Source organism: Macaca mulatta, chromosome 15 (assembly GCF_049350105.2).
Source record: "Macaca mulatta isolate MMU2019108-1 chromosome 15, T2T-MMU8v2.0, whole genome shotgun sequence".
NCBI classification, from domain to species: domain Eukaryota; kingdom Metazoa; phylum Chordata; class Mammalia; order Primates; family Cercopithecidae; genus Macaca; species Macaca mulatta.
The window spans coordinates 43,363,980-43,385,860 of NC_133420.1; the positions used below are offsets into that span (position 1 = coordinate 43,363,980).

Here is a 21,881-nt window from a genome sequence, read left to right on the forward strand (position 1 = left end):
TAAACAGAAGTTGCTTTGTGTGTGTGCGCGCACACACACACACACACACACACACACACAGAGTAGGGGAACCGTCATTTTCCTACGCGCCCTCTGACATCAGCCACCTTCTCTGTAGCTAGTTTCTCTGCACACAACTTAATCCCTGGCAATGAAAAATGAACCTCTCCCCCACCCTTGCTGCCGCCTCTCGACTCACGCCCCCAGAGAAGAGTTTCTCCGCCAGGCAGCAGGTGAAGGTTTTTTTCCAAGTCACATGATTCAGGATTCAGGGGGAGAATCCTTCTTGGAACAGAGATGGGCCCAGGACCGAATCAGATGAAGAGAGATAAGGTGTGATGTGGGGAAGACTATATAAAGAATGGACCCAGGGCTGCAGCAAGCACTCAACGGAATGGCCCCTCCTGGAGACACAGCCACCCATGTGCCGGCGGGCTCCGTGGCCAGCCACCTGGAGACCACCAGCCGCAGCTATTTCTATTTCACCACAGCCACGCTGGCTCTGTGCCTCGTCTTCACGGTGGCCACCATTATGGTGTTGGTAGTTCAGAGGACGGTAAGTGGACTCCTCTTCCTCCCTTTCCTTTTCTTGTTGTTTTCCCTAGAGAAAGAGCCCTGGGAACAAACGATATTCGTTTGTTGGTTAAGAGCAAAAAAAAAAAAAAATTAAATAAATAAACTCTCTCTCTCTATATATATATGTATACTATAGTATATACTGTATAGCACAATATATTTATGTTACATTATATATATGTTATACAGTGTGTGTGTGTATGAGAAAGGGAGAAATGAAAGAGGAACTTAACTCTCTAAAATAATTTGGCTTGTTGAGAGAAATGTTGTTAGACCATCATCATCTTAAAACTTTGCAGACCTGTCTGAGCAAAACTGTGGAGGGAAGCTATTGGCCTTTCAAAGTTAAGATTTAAATCTTAATGAGCCAGGGACCCATATCAAGGAAGGAAGCAATAAAGAAACCTGATAACACATTTGCACAAGTTGCTATCGTGTCTTCAAGGACTTCAGACTGGATTCTGAAGTTCCGTATCCTAAGTCCGAGTGTCCTGGAGGTTTCTGAGGCCTCACTCATTGCCAAGAGTTTTTGGTTTTGCTTTTGTTTTATATAGGTAGCTAAGTTTCAGAGGCCAGGGCCTAGAAGGGAAGGAGGCAAAAGAGAAGACCACGGCTTCTTAGAGCTTTGGACATTTTGGTGTTACAGCCAGCAAGACAAATCGAAAGCTTCTTCTTAAGCCACAACTTTGAAGAAGTTAGGGCGTCACAAAAAAACAGCACATAAAAGCAGAAAGTTGAAAGGTTTTTAGCACCTGTTCTCTCTGAGGTTCCTCACAATACTAAGCAATTGTTGGGTGCACGCTGTACAGGGTCAGACTGTCTTGGGAGTTTTACTTTGAAGTAAATGGTAAGATTTGTTTCTGAAAACAGAAGAGGAGGAGAAAGAGGAAGCTTCTTCATATTTTAGGAAATTGGTGTTTACAGAGAATCCACCAGTATGTATTATGTAGAAAATGCTGTAGTAATAGCATATATTGCTCGTGAATTTTTTTTGATGAAGTAAAGTTGTTAATTTGGGTAATTTAAGAACTGCACCCACCCACATGACCTGCCCAAGTGAGAATATTTCTGTTTCTTACTTCATAGCTCCTACTTTTCATGGTACTATAATCCTGCAGAATTTATTCTGGTTTTTCTTCAGTTTTCTTAGGCCAAATACTCTACAGCTTATCAATTGCTGGAAAGAACTAGGCTTTAAAAGGCTTTGATATCTATTTCTCAAGGGTCATCAAGCTTTGAAATTAAATGGAAGCTTTGAAGCTCATGTCTCTACAGAAGTGAAAAGAAGGAGTCACAAATATTTGATTTAGATAGTGGAATTCTTAAAACTCATAATTTAATGGGTTTATCTACATCTACTAAGTATAATAATCTTGAAAACACTTTAGGGCATCTTTTCTTCTGTAGGGGCTCTGCAATTTCGGTAATTTGAATTTGGAGTAAACCAAGGGTGTGTCATTTTATAGCAATGGCCAAAGAAAAGAAATTGAAGTGTCCTTTAAGAAGTTCCTGGCCGGGCGCGGTGGCTCAAGCCTGTAATCCCAGCACTTTGGGAGGCCGAGATGGGCGGATCACGAGGTCGGGAGATCGAGACCATCCTGGCTAACACGGTGAAACCCCGTCTCTACTAAAAAGTACAAAAAACTAGCCGGGCGAGGTGGTGGGCGCCTGTAGTCCCAGCTACTCGGGAGGCTGAGGCAGGAGAATGGCGTGAACCCGGGAGGCGGAGCTTGCAGTGAGCTGAGATCCGGCCACTGCACTCCAGCCTGGGCGACAGAGTGAGAATCCGTCTCAAAAAAAAAAAAAAAAAAAGTTCCTTAGTTAAAGGATCCAACTAAAACTGCTGAGAGAGAGATGGTGGAAAAATGGTTGTTGATGGTGATATATAAAGCTAGAGAGAGCTTCAGAGCTCATTCCTATCCAACTTTTAGTTGAATTGATCTCTTCTATAAAAGAACCAGAGCAGATCTTTCTGCCTCGTTTTTGTAAATGTGGAAAATGAGGTGCAGAGAGGGAACAGGGCTTGAACTACGTCACCGTGAGAAAGTGGTAGAGCCAATACTGCTTGATTGTTTGATGCCAGCAGCATCCCCTTTGCCAACACAGACAGCCACAGAAGCACTAAGAAACATTGTGCCCACTCTTCTCTTGGGAGCTTTATCTTCTCGTGCATCCATTTCCTTGACTTACCCCTCATGTTTGGATATGAAAAGATTCACTGCAAAATCTGATTGTACAGTTTGGTGTGCTGTGATTTCTTAGCCCAGGAAATATCAGTTGCTTCCTTAAAACTGAGGCCTGCCATGTTAATAGCAGCTGTGATATATTAAGTGTCAAATGCATTGCACATATCATTTTCAATAAATTCCTCAGACGTTAACTGTTGTAAGATCTAACAAGAAAAAAAAAGCATCATTCCCATTAACTTGAGTTATCAGGAAGGGTTTCCTATAGGAAGATGGAATGTAGACTGACTTGAAAACAGGAATAACTTAGACAAGTGAAGAGACTATAAAAGAAACTCTAGGAAATAAATCAATAGAAGAAAGCCAGGGAGCTTAGATTCACATCCCCATTATTAAAAATGTAATGAGTTAAAGGTCAGTTAGCACTCTGTATGTGATGGGAACAGGGGTGGAGAACCATAGAATGGTTTTACTGGCATAAGAAGTCACACAATTCTTATCCCAAGACACATGTATGGACAAAATTTAAAACAACTAAGTCCTCATATATAATAAGTGATGAAAGGGATACCATGAGAGCACAAGTTAAGGAGAGAGTGTATTTTTCCAGACAGGTTTAAGAAAAACTTTCCTGGGGACTAGAGTTTCAGGTTGGCTTGAGAAATGTGAACTATTTCAAACAGGCAGGGAAGGGAAAGCAGAGGAGAGGCACTCCTAGCCAATGGAACAGCATGAGCAAAGAGACAGAGGAGAGAAGATATAGAGAGTATAGGGAAATCGACAAAGCTTGCCTTGAGGTTTGACTTGAAGATCAGATAACTCCAAGCTTAAACTCCTTGGGAAAGACAAAGGAGGAACTTAGGTTTCTGTCTCACGTATTTATTAAATATCTACTGTGTGCAGGACATTGTTCCAAAGCCTTGAAAAAAAAACCAACAAAATCCCTGTCTTTGAGTTACTATGGAACTTACTTTCCAGTGATATTTTTAAAGTCTCAGTGGTGGTTGTATTTTGTTTTATTTACATTTAAGCCAGCATATTTGTAAAATAAATATTATTTTATATTATATAATAATATTACTTTATATTATAAAATAAATACTATTTTATATTATAAAATAAACACTTTATATTATAAATATTATATTATAAAATAAACATTTTATATGATAAATATCATATGATATAAAATATAAAATATATAATATGATATAATATATATTATATAAAATATAAAATAAACATTTTATATGATAAATATTATCATATATACTATTATATGATTTATATAATCATATCATATATAATATTATATATATCATATAATATATGATAAATATGATATTATAAACATTTTATATGATAAATATGATATTATAAAATAAACATTTTATATTATAAATATATTATAAAATAATATTTATTATATGCTATTTAATATTTTATAATATAATATATTCATATATTTTATAATACATTATAAAATACTATACTCACATGGTTTAAGAAAAGTAACTAGCAAATAAGAGAAAAGGAAGTAAAAATCTTCACACTTTCCCCACCCACCCACTAATCTCTCTTCACCTAGATAACCACCATTGACAGATTCTTGTGTGTCCTTCCAAAAATCTGTGCATCTACAAATACACAGTACACACATCATTATAATAAACCCATAATTTTGCATCTTGCTTTATTCACTTGACAACACACTGTATATCTTAGAGATCCTTCCATCTCAGTACATAGAAGTTCATTTCATTCTTTTGAAGAGTCGCATAGTATGAAGTGTAAATGCTTCATAATTTATCAGTGTCTGGTGAGAGACATCAATGTTTTCTCTAGAATTTCTGCCCTCTGTGCATGTCTGCAAGTATATCTGGGGAATAAATTTTTAGTGATAGAAATGGAATGCGCGTTTTCTTTCTTTCTTTTTTTTTTGAGACGGAGTCTCACTCTGTCACCCAGGCTGGAGTGCAGTGGCATGATCTCTGCTCACTGCAAGCTCCGCCTCCCAGGTTCACGCCATTCTCCTGCCCCAGCCTCCCTAGTAGCTGTGACTACAGGTGCCCACCACCACGCCCAGCTAATTTTTTTGTATTTTTAGTAGAGATGGGGTTTCACCGTGTTAGCCAGGAGCAATGTGCATTTTCATTTCAATAAATGTCAGTCTGTCTCCAAAGAGATTGTACTAGTATACCCCTGAGGAAGTAAAAGTCCTACCAACAGACTCCTCTTTACATCAATATGGAAAGAAAAAAATGATTTACTGTTGAGTAAGCACAAGAGTACATGCAAATAGGCAGCCTGCAACAGACTACAAAGTCAGGATGAAATTTCACACAATTCATCTAGCAAAGCAAAAGAACAAAAAATAAAACTTCTCTTATCTCTCAAAGGACAGGAGAATACATAAGGAGATAGACTCCTACGTTAACACCAGAGGTAGGTGTTCGCATTTCAAAAAGGCTCTGAGGCCCTTAACCTTAGAGACAGCTTTGTTTTGTAAACCAGGAGACTGGGCTTCACTAGCCCCAGGGGAGAATGTAAAGGGTTACATTCCGAAAGGTTAGTGTAAAGGGTTCATGATTGGTAGGCTTTCAAGAAAGCAGCTGCCTCTTTTGCCTTTATAAGCAAAGAAAATTCTTTAAAATAATAATAATAATAATAATAATAATACTCTTTTTAAATTATTTCCACACACCAACAGTAAAGCTGAGCACCTGTTTAAGGGTAGTGATTATTGGTGGTTGTGTGGTATTTTGCTTTTATTTTTAAGCTCAGATACAAAATAGAAGTGTAGGATAAACACACCTGATATAGCAATAACTGAAGCATACCCTTAGAATAACCATGTATGGCAGACACGTCTGAATGGGTGTTCCAAACGAGAGAATCCAGGAGTGTTCAACCTGGAGACTCATTCCTTGTCTATGAGGAACATCTGAGTCCCCAGCCCATCCCGTGGAACTTGGGTTGTACAAGAGATTGAGGCCTGAGTACGAGAGATTGGCCGTGGAACTTGGGCCGTACAAGAGATTGAGATTGAGGCCATTAAGGGGAGGCTGTTAACTGAGCATGCTGTAGAAACTGCATGCTATATGAAAAGTGGTTGTGGTTTTCCTGCCCAGCCCACTACCACTGGACTGTATATAAGGTGAATATGTCGTCCACCCCGCTGCCATGAGATCATTTCTGTCCATAAAGCAGTCTTCCTGTTCAGCTCGCTGCCACTGGACTCCTCCGCTCTATGTAAGCCCCCAATAAAACCCCCATGTCTTGTTTGCTGACTCTACACCTCTTCTTTAGCCTCTTGAACATGGTGCCTTCCCTGTTGAGGCTAATAGGAGTTCGGAACAAGAAGAAGTTATTTGGAATGCCCCATGACACTTCTCTCTACCCAAGGTACTCCCTCCACCTGATATTCATCCCATTTAGCAATCCAGAAAAATCCACTGTAAATCTTCCCAGGAGCGAGCCCTGTGTGAGGTTATGTGGAGAGTCTCAAGTGGACTGGGCAAGACCCTGTCTTCTGGGAACTCTGTTAAATTGAGCAGATGAAGCCCAAACACCAAGTTCTTGGATTCTGGGCAGAATGGCACAGAATGCCACAGAGCAAAGGAGAAGTCATTTCTGCTTGGGATGAAGGAGGGGTTTGCGGAAGAGCTAGAACAAAAGTCAGGCTTCCAAGAATTACAACAGTCATGGCTTATTCCCAAAGTCTTATTCTGAAAATGTTCAAACCTACAGAAAAGTAGAATGGCAAATGCTCATATAACCTTGCACCTAGATTGGTGTGTCAGTATCTTGCTGTATTTTTGCTCTCTCTAGATAAGGATATGAAAGTAAGCTGTAGGCAGCATGACCTTTCACTCACATGAACTTCAGTACTCATCTCTTAACTAACTGCAATGCCACTATCATAGCCAAGAGAGTTGATACTAATTCATTAATATCATCAAATAATAACAATATATGGTCCATATTTTAATTTCTTTACTTGTTCAAAAATGTCTTATATGTATGGCTGTTGTGTTTTCATTTGTTTGAACAAATCTAAGGTCACATACTGTGTTATGATAATATCTGTTTTAATCTAGAACTTTGCTCTTTCAAGTGTGGTCCTGGGTCTTGTTAGAAATTCAAAATCTCGGCCGGGCACGGTGGCACAAGCCTGTAATCCAGCACTTTGGGAGGCCGAGACGGGCAGATCACGAGGTCAGGAGATTGAGACCATCCTGGCTGACACGGTGAAACCCCGTCTCTACTAAAAAATACAAAAAAAAAAAAAAAAAAAAAACTAGCGGGTCGAGGTGGCGGGCGCCTGTAGTCCCAGCTACTTGGGAGGCTGAGGCAGGAGAATGGCGTGAACCCGGGAGGCAGAGCTTGCAGTGAGCTGAGATCCGGCCACTGCACTGCAGCCTGGGCGACAGAGCGAGACTCCGTCTCAAAAAAAAAAAAGAAAGAAATTCAAAATCTCAGGGCTCACCCCAGATCTTCTGAATCAGAATCTGCATTTTAACAAGCTCCCCAGGTGATCTGTATGCACATTAAAGTTTGAGAAGCACTGAGCTAAAATCTCCTTTGCCCTTTGGTGTTTGTTTTAAATAACATTGACCTTTTTTTAAGGGTCCAGACCAGTTCTGTTGTAGAAATCCATTCATAGCCTGGATTTGTATTGGTATTGACTTATGGTTATACTTAGATGAAACATTTTTGGTAAGAATAGTATATAGGTAATTCTATACACTTCTTATTGTAGCACAGCTAGAGGCATATGTCAGGTTGTCCCATTTTTGATGACTATAGGTTTGATCACTTGATTAAGGTGGTGACCACCAACTATCGCCTTTGTAAAACATTTTTCTTTCTCATTAATAAGTAACCTGGCCAGGAGCAGTGGCTCATGCCTGTAACCCCAACATTTTGGAAGGCAAAGGTGAGTGGATCACTTGAGGCCAGGAGTTTAAGACCAGCCTGGCCAACATGGCAAAATCCTGTCTCTACAAAAAAGACTAAAATTAGCAGGATGTGGTGGCACACACCTGTAGTCCCAGCTACTGGGGAGGCTGAGGCAGGATAATCGCTTGAACCCGGGAGACCAAGGTTGCAGTGAACAGAGATGGCACCACTGCATCCCAGCCTGAGTGACAGAGTGACATTTCATCTAAAAAAAACAAAAACAAAAACAGGAAGAAAGGAAGGAAGGAAGGAAGGAAGGAAGGAAGGAAGGAAGGAAGGAAGGAAGGAAGGAAGGAAGGAGGAAAGAAAGGAAGGAAGAAAGGAAGGAAGGAAGGAAGGAAATCTATGTATGGGATAATACTCTGAAGACATAAATACCCTTCATTTGGTGGTTTTGCCATTTCTTAATGATCCTTGTCTGAATCAGCTAATGCACTGAGGGTTAAAGAAAGGGAATGCCTAAGTCTGTCACTTCTTCCAAATTTATTAGCTGTTATTGTTATTCTTCTGTAGAGAAGAGCTCACCATTGGAAAGATGGTAGCAGGAGGAGGAGGAGGAGCAGGATATTCCAGGTGAGGCGAAAAAAGAAAGCAGTGGCACAGCCCATAGGAAGGAAAGCCCAGGTGTGAGGAGAGGAGTGGTAGGGCCAGAAGTCAGTCCAGATTGTACAGAGGAGAAGAAATGGAACTAAGTGACAAAGAGATTTGATAGAAAAGACTGAGAGGACAGGATGCCACTGCCATGTTCAAACTAGGAAGATTTCCTAAGCCCATATCTGAGCCCAAATCTACACTCAGCCTCCTACAGCCATCTCTCAAGACCTCACGTGTTCTGATTGCCTACTGAGTAGTGTATTTAAGACCTTGTTACTCAAGGTGTGGTCCATGGCCTGGCAACATTGGCATCACCTGGAAGCTCATCAAAAATGAAAAACCTAACGGGCCCTCCCTATTGAGTCAGAATCTGCTTTTACCAAAATCACCAGATGCTGGTCAGTCTTTTAAAGTGGGAGAAGCACTGCTTTAAGCAACTGTGGTCCAATTCTCACTTTGGCAGACCATGTGCTCCCAGTAAAAATAGTCTTCCCCTGAGGATTTTCCATGACTTCTATTCACTTTTCCATGAAACTTCAGGAGATTTTGCTGCTCAGCTTTATCCTGCCCTCATCTAGAGAGGCAATGTAGCAGGACATTGAAGAGCAGTGCCTTCAAAGTCAGACTCACCTAAGTTTGAATCCCTTCTGTGCTATTCACCACCTGTGGGACCTTCTGTAAACATTATCACATTATGAAATCACTTCTCTAAGTCTTGATGAATCCCTAACTCTTGGGGTCAAGTTAAAGGCCAAATGAAATAATGCATATAGAGTAACCCTCATTAAGTGCTCAATGAGTTAGCTTGAAAATAAGAGGTATTCTCGGCAAAAGTCTCTGTGGGCCATGAGCCAGATCCCACCTTACAAGACTACGTGAGGGCAGCAAGGAAAGGAATGTGGACTTCCCCCTGTCATTTTCCAAACAGAGTTGCCTTTAATCATTTTTGGTCCAAGAGGGCATTTTGTGTCCAAAGCAAATTCGGGAGCTGATTGCATCTGCTGATCATTCCTCTGTGAAAAGAAACAAGTCTTTCAAGGTATTGAGGCAAATTAAGCACATCGTTAACATCAAGGCAGTGCTCAAAATAGCTATGCTTTTCAAGTACTTGCTAATACTTTATAATATCTTATGATGTCCACAATAACCCAGTGGAAAGATGGATTATTACCAATCTAATCACTGATTAAAGGAGAGGAAAACACTCCTAGGCAGGGAAGATGATTGGGATGGGGTTCATTTTACCTGGAGACAAATAGGTTAGACATGACCATTCCCCTCCTCCATACATGAAAAGAACTTTATTATTGTTGGGAATACTCATCAGATATCTACAGGGGCCAAAAAAAGAGGAAGTACACTTAAGAAGTGTAACTGGTTGATAATCACAGAGACAGTTTCCTGAGCTACTCAGTGGAGCTGAGAATGAAAACCTGGGAGAGTCCATTTGTTTGTGCCTGCATTCAGCCTAGGCACTACCTTACTCAAAGCCAAGTCATCGAGCAAGAGAGTTCACATTTCCAGAGCTAGGACCCAGATCCCCAGACAAGATTAGGGAGAGAATTCTAGACCTGGGGGACATCTTGCCAAAGAGGAGTTGGTGAACAACACTTAGTATAATACCTGTTTATGAACAGTCTTCATTGAATTTCAACAGTCATCATCTCCTTAGACCCTGCTTCTCCACCTCCAAATACAAGGACTGCTTATAGGAGAGAGGAGGAGGTAGGAATGAGCTCTTCTATCCTTGGTTTCTGGAAACAGCATCTTTCCTGGGTCAGTGGAAAGGACACCAGAGAATTTCAGTCCAAGATCTGCCTCTGACTCATGAGTGCCTTGGTTTCCTCCTCCATAAAATTAGCCTGATGGACTGAAAGATGTCTCAGTCTCCCTCTGGCTTTGATTGTCTAATCTTGACTACCATGGTAGCTAGGAAAAGCTGTAAAGACCCTGTCCCAAGAGCTCTTCAAAATAGGAATAGTCACGCTTCTGTCGTGGATTTCCTGGGCCCTCGGTGAAGGTTTAAGCGACAGGCTTCTTTCCTGTTTGAAGTGCTCTGCTTTTGACATCCGCTGTCTGAAATTAGGAAACCAGAAAGCATTCAAGTGTTAGAGAGAAAAGAGGCCTTCCTTGACCCCCATATAAATTAGGTCCTCCTCTCTGATATTACTTCTCTAGCTGTGCTATTCAAAGTGTGTTCTGTGGGCCATGAGTATCAGTATTACTCGAAAGCTGCCAGAAATACAGAATGTTGGCCGGGTGCAGTGGCTCACGCTTATAATCCCAGTAGTTTGGGAGGCCCAGTGGGGGAGATCACCTGAGTTCAAGACCAGTCTGGTCAACATAGCAAAACCCTGTCTCTACTAAAAATACAAAAATTAGCCGGGGGTGGTGGTAGGCCCCTTTAGTCCCAGCTACTGGGGAGGCTGAGCCAGGGGAATTGCTTGAACCCAGGAGATGGAGGCTACAGTGAGCAGAGATTGCGCCACTGCACTCCAGCCTGGGTGACATCTCAAAAAGAAAGAAAGAAATACAGAATGTCAAACTCTCCCCAAATCTGCAGAATCAGAATTTGCATTTTAACGAGACTCCCAGGTGATTCGTATGCACGTTGAAGTTCCAACAGCATTACCTTAAAGCACCATGATTCTTTTCCTCCATAGCTCTTGCCACAACCTGCAATTCTAATTACACATTTATTTATATTTTTTAAAAGGCTGCCTTAATGACTAAAGCATAAAATCCATAGGATGTCTTTTAATGACTAACGTAGTTCCTACCACAGACCAGGTGCTCATCCAAGGTGTGCTGCATGAATGATTCTCTAGGACTTCCCGAACTGCTAGCAGCCTCTGCAATGATGGCTCTACCAGGTTTGCTATTCTAACCTTTCTCACTGTCCCTGTATATGTCCCTGGGCAGCTGATGAATTTGATGGTTGTGGTAAGACATTTCAGTGCATATATTTTTCTTAGTGCATTTGCACATCACACTAATCAATGGTCACGCTTGGCAGTAAGTTGTTTATTAAATTTTAAAATGTTGTGTGTTGTCTCACAAGAGCAACATAAAGGGGAATTTTGTGATATCAAGTTTTCCTGCAAACTGCATGCATAACTGAAAGACTACAAAAACTTACAGCTTTGTTAGGTTAAAAGCTTTCAACTAAGGCAACAAAGTCATAGACTATTACAGTAGGAAGGGCCTTCCAGGACAAGTTTGCCTCCCTTCCCTTGAGAAGCTGGGGCCCAAATGTTTAAACTGACTTCCCCCATCTCCAGATTGGTGCTGTGCCAGGGCTTTGCCTTCAGGAGACGTCCTTGACTCACTACCATCCTCTTGCACTAGAGAAGAGATCCATGCATAAGAAAACAAGCTTTCAGCGGAAGGCAAAGGACAGAGCTCCCAGGGAAATGTTACAATAGTAGGGGAACTCCAGATGGTCCTAGTGTTCATACAGAACACTAAGAAAATAAGCTGTGGGCAGCTGCTAATTTCTTGCTTTGGTAGAGGTTAGGAAGTTGGGTTTTTCGCATACACATGCTCACACCTCTCTAGGTCTTTATTAATATTTTAATTCAATGCAATACAGGAGATTCCAACCTGGGCAGGTCAAAAGATGAATAAGATACTTTATTCCTTCTCGGCAGAATGTTGTATGGATGTCTTCATGGCTGGGGAGAAAGGGGAGGGAGAATCAGGGTGCAAAAGTCAGTCTCTGAAGAATTTATTAGGGGGAAAGAACTGTGCCTCTCTGCTTCTGTTAACTCCTTGTTGAGAGCCCTTGAACTAGAACCTCCCTTAAATCACCTTCAATCCCCAGCCCAAGATTCCCTCCTTCGAAAGACAATCTGTTTCTCTCAACCTCTTATTTGTGTAAATATTTACATATATATTTGTTTGTTGCAGAATAAATAATACATAATCTAATGTAAATGTTTAAATGTATAATATGCATTTGTATGTATGTATATTACATGTATATACATATTTGTATATGTAAATATAAACTTGTAATAAATCCATAAGGGTGGGGACCCAATTTAATTATGGTGTCCTCGCAATGCTTAGCGTATAAACACACAACTAATTCAGAATTTCCAACCACAGGACAGATAGAGATGTACCTTCCCAAGTATGTTTACAACATACGTTCACAGATGAATCGAACATGGAAAAAAAAAAACCACATATACTTTTATAATATACTTGATTATTCTCATGTTGACCAAAAGGAAAAAGAAAAAGAAAAAAAAAACCCCAAACGTGTGGAGAGGGGAAAAGCACCAGATTGGGAGTTGAGTCCCAGCTCTAGCCAAGTGATAGCTCACACCTGAAATCCCAGCACTTTGGGAGGCCGAGGCAGGTGGATCACAAGGTCAGGAGTTTGAGACCAGCCCCACCAATATGGCGAAACCCTATGTCTGCTAAAAATACAAAACTTAGCTGGGCGTGATGGCGGATGCCTGTAGTCCCAGCTACTCTGGAGACTGAGGCAGGAAAATCACCTGAAACTGGGAGGTGGCAGTTGCAGTGAGCCAAGATAGTGCCACTGCACTCCAGTCTGGCAACAGAGCAAGACTCCTTTTATAAATTAGCTGAATGTAGTGGTGTGCACCTGTACTCCCAGCTACTCAGGAAGCTGAGGCCAGAGGATCGCTTGAGCTCAGGAGGATGAAGCTGCAGTGACCCATGTTCATGCCACTGCACTCCAGCATGGGTGACAGAGTAAAACTCTGTCTCAAAAAAAAAAAAAAAATAGAGTCCCAGCTCTGGTCCCTGATCTTCTATAAATTAACTTTGTGGCCCTGGGCAAGTCATTTAATCTCACTCAACCCCATGTCTCTTGCCTGTGAAACAAGGACAGTATTGCATCTTGCATTTCTAGTAGTCAGACTGTCAAACAAGTGAACAGAAAGCCCATTGGAAACCACATCAGTGAATTAATTTTTAAAATTTAAGAGGCAGGCAGAGGGTAAATGGTAAATTGCACAGTACTCTAAGGACAACAAAATGAAAAAGAAAAAAAAATTGTTTCAACTGAATGGCACACCTCATGTTGCTTTTTTCTTTCTTCTCTTCCAGGACTCCATTCCCAACTCACCTGACAACATCCCCCTCAGAGGAGGTAAGATCTTGGAATTCGGTGTAAATGAGTAGTAAGTCATCTAAATGAATGCCATAAAGTGTGAAACCTGATTATCAACCAGAAACAACTCTATGACATGGCCCAACAGTAAAGTGTGTAGGGATGGAGGCAAGGGCAGCTCAGGACTGAGGTGATGCACCTGAATTCATCTTAGTAGCTCCTGAACTCATCCCCACAAGTCTCCTACCAGCCCTTGACACTCCCACTAATGAAAATTCTACCTCTGACATAGGCAGGACTGCAAGGCAGTGTTTTGTTAAAAGCTTGAAACCTGAAATCAGATAACTGGGGTAATGAATCTTGGCTTGACTTCCCACCTGGGAGCCTCAACTCCTCATCTATTTAATGGGAATAATAATACTCACCTCATCAAGGTATTGGAGAAGCCATTCAGATCTCATCTGTAAATTGCTTGCCATGGCAACCAGCACATAGTAATCATTAAATAACTAATAATAACTAAAATGTATAATGAAGTCAAGGACTTGTGAAAACAGACTTCCTCCTCACTCCTATATTTCCAGTCATTGAAGTCACTAATTAACACGTCGTCTCTACTAGCCTCAGAGGGATGATATGCTGAGTTCAGTTAACATCAATGATGAGAAATTTTCAGATGACCTGATTAATGTTTTTATTGCTCAGAGAAGGAAAAGGAAGACCCAGAGAGGGAAAGTGAGGCATCTTGTCCAAGGTCATACAAAACCAAGCCTAGAACCCAGATGTCCTCATCTCTAATACAGTGTCTTTTCCACCCAAGAACACCAACCCCCATCTCAGTCCTATAACCTTTAGAACCTAGATGGCAAACACAGCTGGATAACCAGAAAGCTCAGAGCAAAAAGTAAGGAAGTGAGTTGATGTAGACACCAGGGTAAGGGCACAAGAGTGTCTTTGAGTCCAGAGGAAACAGATGAGTGGACACAGCTCCTCACACTCACAGCATCACACTTGGAGCATCCTTCAAGTTTCCCTTGGCCATGCCTTTCCTGTGGTTTATCACCCAGAGACTTCAAAAGTAGGGGCAAAAGTCCCCAAAATACAAGAATTCTGGATCTTTCAAGGCAGACTAATAATCACAGCCTTGTCAACAATCTCTCATTTTGGCTGGAATGACTTAGCATGTGACCTCAATTCCAATCATGTCTATGCAGACAGTCACATTAAGATTAAAAGGAGCATGGTAGAATGCAGGGGTAGGCAGACTTTTTCTACAAAGGGCCAGATAGTAAACGTTTAGGCTTTGGGGGCCACTATGTCTCTGTTGCAATTTGTCAGCTCTGCTGTTGTAGTGCTGAGCCCGCCTGAGTACATGCAAATAAGTAGCCACAGCTGCATTTCCATAAAACCGTATTTATCAAATGAGGTGGTGGGCTGGATTTGGCTTATGAATTGGAGGAGTCACTGCAGGCTTTGGAGTCAGATGTTTCAGTTAAACACGTAATGCATGTTCACACGGAGCTTTGGAAAAACCAAAAGACTCTGAGTGAACATAAACTTGCCCCTCCCCACTCCCACTGTTCCACCACCACCTCCACCCAGACTTTCCAAGAAAGATGGAAACTTTTCGTTTTTTGACAGGGAGAAGGGATTTTTAACACAAACACGGTCTCAGTGACTTGGATAGTTTTGATTAGGTAATAGGACCTTAGCCATTCTGGATCTCAGTTTCCTCGCCTAAAGAGCACTTCAATGCAAAGTTGCCAAGTGCAGGGGCTCTAACTAATATTCTGGTCCCATAATAAAGTTGATAAAGTTTTCATCAGTCCAAAATGGAGTACAAAAAATAAGGACACAGTAGCCTCCTTTTCACAGGGCCAACTATATCTAATGTTAGAGGCACTCTTCCTCTGAGATGGTCCTTCAGTTTTGTGTGTCAAAATGTCCTTTCTTTTACAACATGAAGTTGATATAGACAGGAGTTAAGTTGGCTTGCTTTTTGCCAGAGTTATTTTATTTTGTTTGAATGATCACAGTAGGCAAAATAAAAAGCTGTCCACTCCATATTGGCCTCTGAATTTTCACTTTGGGGACAAATTTCCTGGGTCTATAAAGTCCAAACTTTTGAGAACCATGGACTAAATTACTTATCAGATTTCTTCTTATCTGGACCGTGAATGGGAATATCAGAACACAAAGTAATCAAAACCAACCTCAGTTTACAATTCAATGTTTCCACAACCAGATTTTTTTAAATGCTAATAATATTAGGTTGGTGCAAAAGACATTGCAGCTTTTGCCATTATGTTCAATGGCAAAAACTATGATAACTGTTGCACCAACTCAATAATCCCCACTGGGACCGTGAAACTTTTGTTAAAGACCTTCCCTCACCTCCTTTGGATTCATTCTCACCTCAACCCTGTGAGCAAGCCACAGCAATGTGGGGAAGAGTCTTCCCATTTTGCAGATGAGGAGCTGAGGCCCAAAGAAGCCAGGTGATTTGCCCTAGGTTATACAAGGAGGGAATGGCCAAGTGAGAATCCAGGGCTCCTCCCTCTTCTCCCTGCATGACGGGCTTCCACCATGAGATGCCAGTGACCTGCTGGAGGTGGTACCTGACTTTCTCTTGCTTTTAATGCAAGTCGACATCCCTTTAACTCAGCAATCTGCAGACACTGCAATAGGGTGAGGTAGAAAAAAATATTCCTGGGCTCCAGAACTCCACACCAACAAGTCTTTTCTCCTCTCTGAGTCTCATCTGTAATATAACAGCAACGTACTAAATGCCCTGGAGGAGTCTTTCCAGCTTTGACGCTTTATGAGACTATAATTCTCTTTTATTTATTTATTTATTTATTTATTTATTTATTATACTTTAAGTTCTAGGGTACATGTGCATAACGTGCAGGTTTGTTACATATGTATACTTGTGCCATGTTGGTGTGCTGCACCCATCAACTCATCAGCACCCATCAACTCGTCATTTACATCAGGTATAACTCCCAGTGCAATCCCTCCCCCCTCCCCCCTCCCCATGATAGGCCCCGGTGTGTGATGTTCCTTGTCCAATATGTAAAAATAGAAGAAAAAAAGCCTAACAAAAATCTCAAGGAAATCTGAAGCCACAGCTTCCTTCCCCAACGAACCCAGCTTAAACAGGCACAGAAGCAGTAAATTGTCCCTTTTGAAAAAAGCCATTGCAAGACATTCCAGGCAGAGGGGAAGCATCTTCCAGGTACTCTTGGGAGGAAGCTTCAGGGACAGCATGTGGTTTGTCACTAGACAGGAAAAGGGCAGAAGCCAGACACCTTCTAGGGAGCCAAAAATCTTCCACCGTCAGCAGAAAATCAGCAGTGGCTCAGAGCCTGGGATGTAGAGCTATGTGCACACGCTAAAGAGAAACACAAGATACACTTCTCTACAGAGGAACCACTGAAAACCAAGTCCTTTTTGGTAATGAAAGGATTTCTAAGTCCTATCACAAGCTTCCCATTCCTGGCCAGGATAGCCCCCAGCCAACTACCACCTCACAGGCAGTAAACCAGGAAAAGCGCCTGGGAGGAGAACCTTTCCCCACACCCTCTCCTTTCTGGGTTTTAGTTTTCTCACCCAGAAGACAGAGTTAATAATGACTCTTGCATGAAGCCACCATGAGGATGAAATGGAACAGCAAATGTGACCCTCATCTGATACCTAGTTGAACCTATGTCCTTTGGGCATAGGATCTACTCTATTCTTTCATATGTAGATAAAATGTTCCCATCTCATTTCACAAATGGCATGGAACCAAGGAGAATGGTGTAAAGAGAGTGAAGCTCATCTTTCTCCTCATCACTCCTTGTTTCACTTCTCTGCTTCCACCAAATTTTGAATCTCATGTCTGCACATGGTTTGTGGCTTATTTGCCCAAATCAGAGAAGACAGCCACTTTTGCCTTGATTTCACAAGTTTGAATAGTAACCCACATTTATGAATAGCGACATCTACAGAAGGATTTGGGGTATGCAGAGAAGCTGGTAGGGCAGTGTAGCACATCCCAGTGCAGCCCAGCAGATGACGCAGAATTGAATATTAGGTCCCTCTGTTCTTGCAAGGCCTCAGCTATTACTGTCACTGGGAATTTCTCAAGGCCCAGCTCTCCTCCCTGGGATTCAGCCCTCCGACACCTGAGCTGACTCACTCTCCTTCCTATCTGTTTTAATGTCCTTCTCCCATTTCCCCTCCGCTCTCCACTTCCCTCACAAACTCTGCAGAAATTCAAATTGTACTGACTTTAATTTGCAGAATGATTCTGGTCCTTTGGTCTCACCTCTGGGCCTTCTCAACATACCCTGGTCCTTTTTATAATAAATCATCCCACCAAATGATAGCTCTTACCTGCACTAGAAGAATTATGTGGGCAGTGTTCTTTCTTATACTCCCTCGTTGCATCCATATAAGGCCATGGCAGAGTGAGAATAACGAACATTGACAGGTATCACTATGTGCCAAGAATTGGCTGAGTACTTAATAATTCACTCATGCAGTTCTCACAATAAGCCCCCAGGAATCATAATTAGCCCTATTTTATAGGTAAGGAAACTGGAGCACAGAGAGGCTTGTTGCCTTGCCTAAAATTTCAGAGCTGGTAAGGAGGGGCAAGACCTCAAATCCAGCGTATCCACCTTGCAGCCCTTACGCTTAGCTGGAATTGTATTGTAGACCATCTGAGAAAACTCACTAATGAGCATCCTTGCAGTGCCCCTACCTGGTGGTCCAGTCTAGGGACCCTTCCAGGGCTCTTTCAGCTCTATCACTTCCTCAGCACCTGCTGCCCCCAGCTCTTGGCTTTCATGTCTCAGAAGTGTACTCTCTCTTACCAAGCTCAGGGTCACAGAGGGCCACTTGTGGGGGGGCCACACGCATGGGTTTGAATGAGGTGAAGTGCTGAGGGGAAACATGGCCCATGGCGAGGGTTCTAGAGGCTGAATTTCAGCTCTGGCTTTGCAGCTGAAGGGTCATGTGCCTTGGGACAGTTCCTTCCCCACTGCCTACCAGTTAAAACAGATCTGCCTTTCCTACAAATGTAATGTAGCCTCCAATACCCAGAGGTTCCCGGAGGAAGTTGGAACAGTGGATAGACCTTGTGTGGGTCCTAACAACTCCACCCTCACCTGAATTCAGTCTCCAGCCAAAGTTGGGGTACCAAATGCAGAGGACCGGCCAGGAATTTGGAATGCTGACATTCAAGTCTTGGGACTTGAAGCAATTCACTTTCCCTCTCAGGGCCTTGGGTTTCCTGTTTTGTAAAATATCAGAAGTGAGGGAAACAAGCCAGATGTCCTAACCCTGAGATGGATTTTGCTTTGATTATAGCGTTCCATGAATCAAACAAATATCTTAGGATACTTTGACTACCTTAACATTCTAACATTTGCAATTTTATAAGGTGTAGCAGGCTACCCTCCTTCCCCCTCCCCTTGCTAAAAAGAAAATGGCATTAAAGAAGATGAAGTGAGGTTGGTTCTCTAATTTTACCAAATGAACCCACCCCAAAGAAACAATAAAAGCTGTGCCTTGAAGGCGGTGACACTAAACCAAGACTAGGTCCTCACCAAGACCCAACTATCCCTCATGTCCCATGGTCACAATGCAGACAACAGCAGCCCTAGCGGAACACCACGCTGGAAGCAGTCAAGAGGCAACATGCACTTTGGGAGGCCAAGGCAGGTGGATCACGAAGTCAAGAGATCGAGACCATTCTGGCCAATATGGTGAAACCCCATCTTTCACAAAAATACAAAAATTAGCTGGGCATGGTGGCACACGCCTGTAGTCCCAGCTACTCAGGAGGCTGAGGCAGGAGAATCGCTTGAACCCTGGAATCGGAGGTTGACGTGAGCCGAGATCACGCTGCTGCACTCCAGCCTGGCAACAGAGTGAGACTCTGTCTCTTCCTGACAGCTCCTTCCCCTAGAAAGACAAAAACTAGCAAGCAGAAACATTTCTGGATCTAGAATGCCCAGTTCATCTCTCTCTCTCTCTCTCTCTCTCTCTCTCTCTCTCTTTCTTCACAGCAAGAGAGAGTGCTCCTGCTCAGAGGGAAAACTACTTTTCAGATAAGTCACAGGTTTCAAAAGCCTATTTGCTTCTCCATTTACTTTACACTCACTCAAAATCTACTCTTAAACTCACTTTTTCTTAAAGCAGAGCTAACAGGAATCAGAAATCTCTCACGAAAAGAAAAGAGAAGGAAGGAGTGAAAGAAGGGAGGGAGGAAAGAAGGAAGGAAGGAAGGAGGGAAGGAAGGAAGGAAGGAAGGAAGGAAGGAAGGAAGGAAGGAGGGAGGGAGGGAGGGAGGGAGGGAGGGAGGGAGGGAGGGAGGGAATGAAGGAAGGAAGGAAGGAAGGAAGGAAGGAAGGAAGGAAGGAAGGAAGGAAGGAAGGAACTAGACAATGAGCCACTCAAAATAAAGTGGAATGGGATCCTGAAGAAGCCTTCAGAGTTCTAAAGCCATCTGCCCCTAATCCCCACATCCCTGCGACCAAGAGAAGAGAAGAGAGAGAAGAAGAGAGGAGGTGCAGGGGAGGGGAGAGAGCAAGAATAAAGAAAAGGAAAAAAAGAAATCACTGAGTTACATGTGAAAATTTATACTTGAATTTAGCACATATAAATCACAAGTCTTTGAATCCAGAGGAAATTTCAGAGTTCCTCACAATTCAGATAACACTTTGGAGAAGGAGGGAGAAAAGGAAGAAAAGAAGGAGGGAGGGAGTAAAGGAAGGGAGGGAGGGAGGAAAGAAAGGAAAGGAATGGAAGGAAGGAGAGAGGGAGGGAGGAAGGGAGGGAGAGAGAGAGGGAGAAAGGGAAGGGAAAGAAAGCAGGCCCATTCCTTGAAATTTTTTTGTTATGCATTTCATTCAAACTATCTAGACACAACATGTGTTGGCTTAAGTTTCTATATTTCAAGCAGCACAAACCATGGACTAGGGCATAGGACTCAACCATTGTTTGGTATACTTTGGGTGGTAGACACCAGGCTCATTTTTATGCATTATCTCATTTAATCCTCCCAACAACTCTCCATGATAGTTATTTTATTATTCTCACTTTTAGGAAGAAAAAAGGACAATTCAAAGAGGCTGCATGGATTTTGCAAAGCCACACAGCTAGTAATGGCAGAGGTGGAGTTTGAACCCAAGTCTGTCTAACTTTTTTTTTTTTTTTTTTTTGAGATGGAGTCTTGCTCTGTCGCCCAGGCTGGAGTGCAGTGGTGCGATCTCGGCTCACTGCAAGCTCTGGCTTCCGGGTTCATGCCATTCTCCTGCCTCAGCCTACCAAGTAGCTGGGACTACAGGCATCCACCACCACGCCTAGCTAATTTTTTTTTTTTTTTTTTTTTTTGTATTTTTAGTAGAGATGGGGTTTCACCGTGTTAGCCAGGATGGTCTCAATCTCCTGACCTCGTGATCCACCTGCCTTGGCCTCCCAAAGTGCTGGGATTACAGGTGTGAGCCACTGCGCCCGGCCAAGTCTGTCTAACTTTGTAAACTTGATTTGAACCCAAAACTAACTTTCTAAAATTGCTGCCATACTTTTGCATTTTGAACAACTAGGGAGTGTTTTTTTTTTTTTTTAAGATTATTAAAATGTTAGTGGATTTTATCCTATGTCTCCAGATTCAGCTTTCCCTTTAAATTATAGACTTTAAAGGTGCTTCTTACTTACCCACCGTAATGTCAATTCAACCTGTGTTTAGTATAAATGAATTCCAAGGAAATGCCCATAGAGTCAGATAGGTTTACTGACTGTTGCAGATACACTGAAACAAGTCAGGACTGAAAAGACCTTAACATCCCAAGGAAACTAGGTGGGGTGGAGGTGGAAGGGGGAAGGCAGGATTTAAATTATTTAAATTAATTCCAACTTGATCTTAATTTTATTTACTGATCACTTCCTATGTGCTCAGTCAGCACTCAGCATGCTCATATAGGCATTCCTCAAATCCTTTTGGAAATCAGGATCACCTAGTCATCCTTTGTTTAACAAAAGGTCCGTCCTGCAGTTTATCTCTCCATTACCAGTTGGCTTAGTGATATCAAGGAAATGGTCAAAAGCCTCAATTACTTTTGTACCAACCTAATAGTTGAAATTACCCTTGCTCAGGTTAAGGACTCACTTTGAATCCAAATTTTATCCAGAGAGGAGAGACTGTCCTCTAGATGTCACTGTTGGGACTCTCCTAGATATTCTCCCTGAAGCCACAAACAAAGAAGCCAGGGCATGGCAGATGCAGAGTCATTAGGATAATCCCTTTCCTTCTTGGAAGGATTAAAACATTTTTCAACAAATGTAAAGAGGATTCAGCACACATTCCTGGAAGCATCAGATAGACTTAAACACTTAGGTACTTAATTGAGAAGCTCGCATCCATCAGATAATGTCATGAGCTTCATTTTAATGAACATTTCATCTGCCAATTCACTCTGCTA

At 42.1% G+C, this 21,881-nt stretch overlaps 1 protein-coding gene across 1 annotated transcript in view; it reads left to right on the forward strand.

The window, feature by feature from the left end:
- The first annotated feature begins 227 nt into the window (after positions 1-227).
- The window catches only part of TNFSF8 (TNF superfamily member 8), a 29,955-nt gene continuing 8,301 nt past the window's right edge, over positions 228-21,881 (forward strand). The window contains 2 exon segments of the mRNA NM_001266670.1: positions 228-556; positions 13,404-13,446. Coding sequence (NP_001253599.1) covers positions 362-556; positions 13,404-13,446 — 238 coding nt within the window. The 5' untranslated portion in view covers positions 228-361.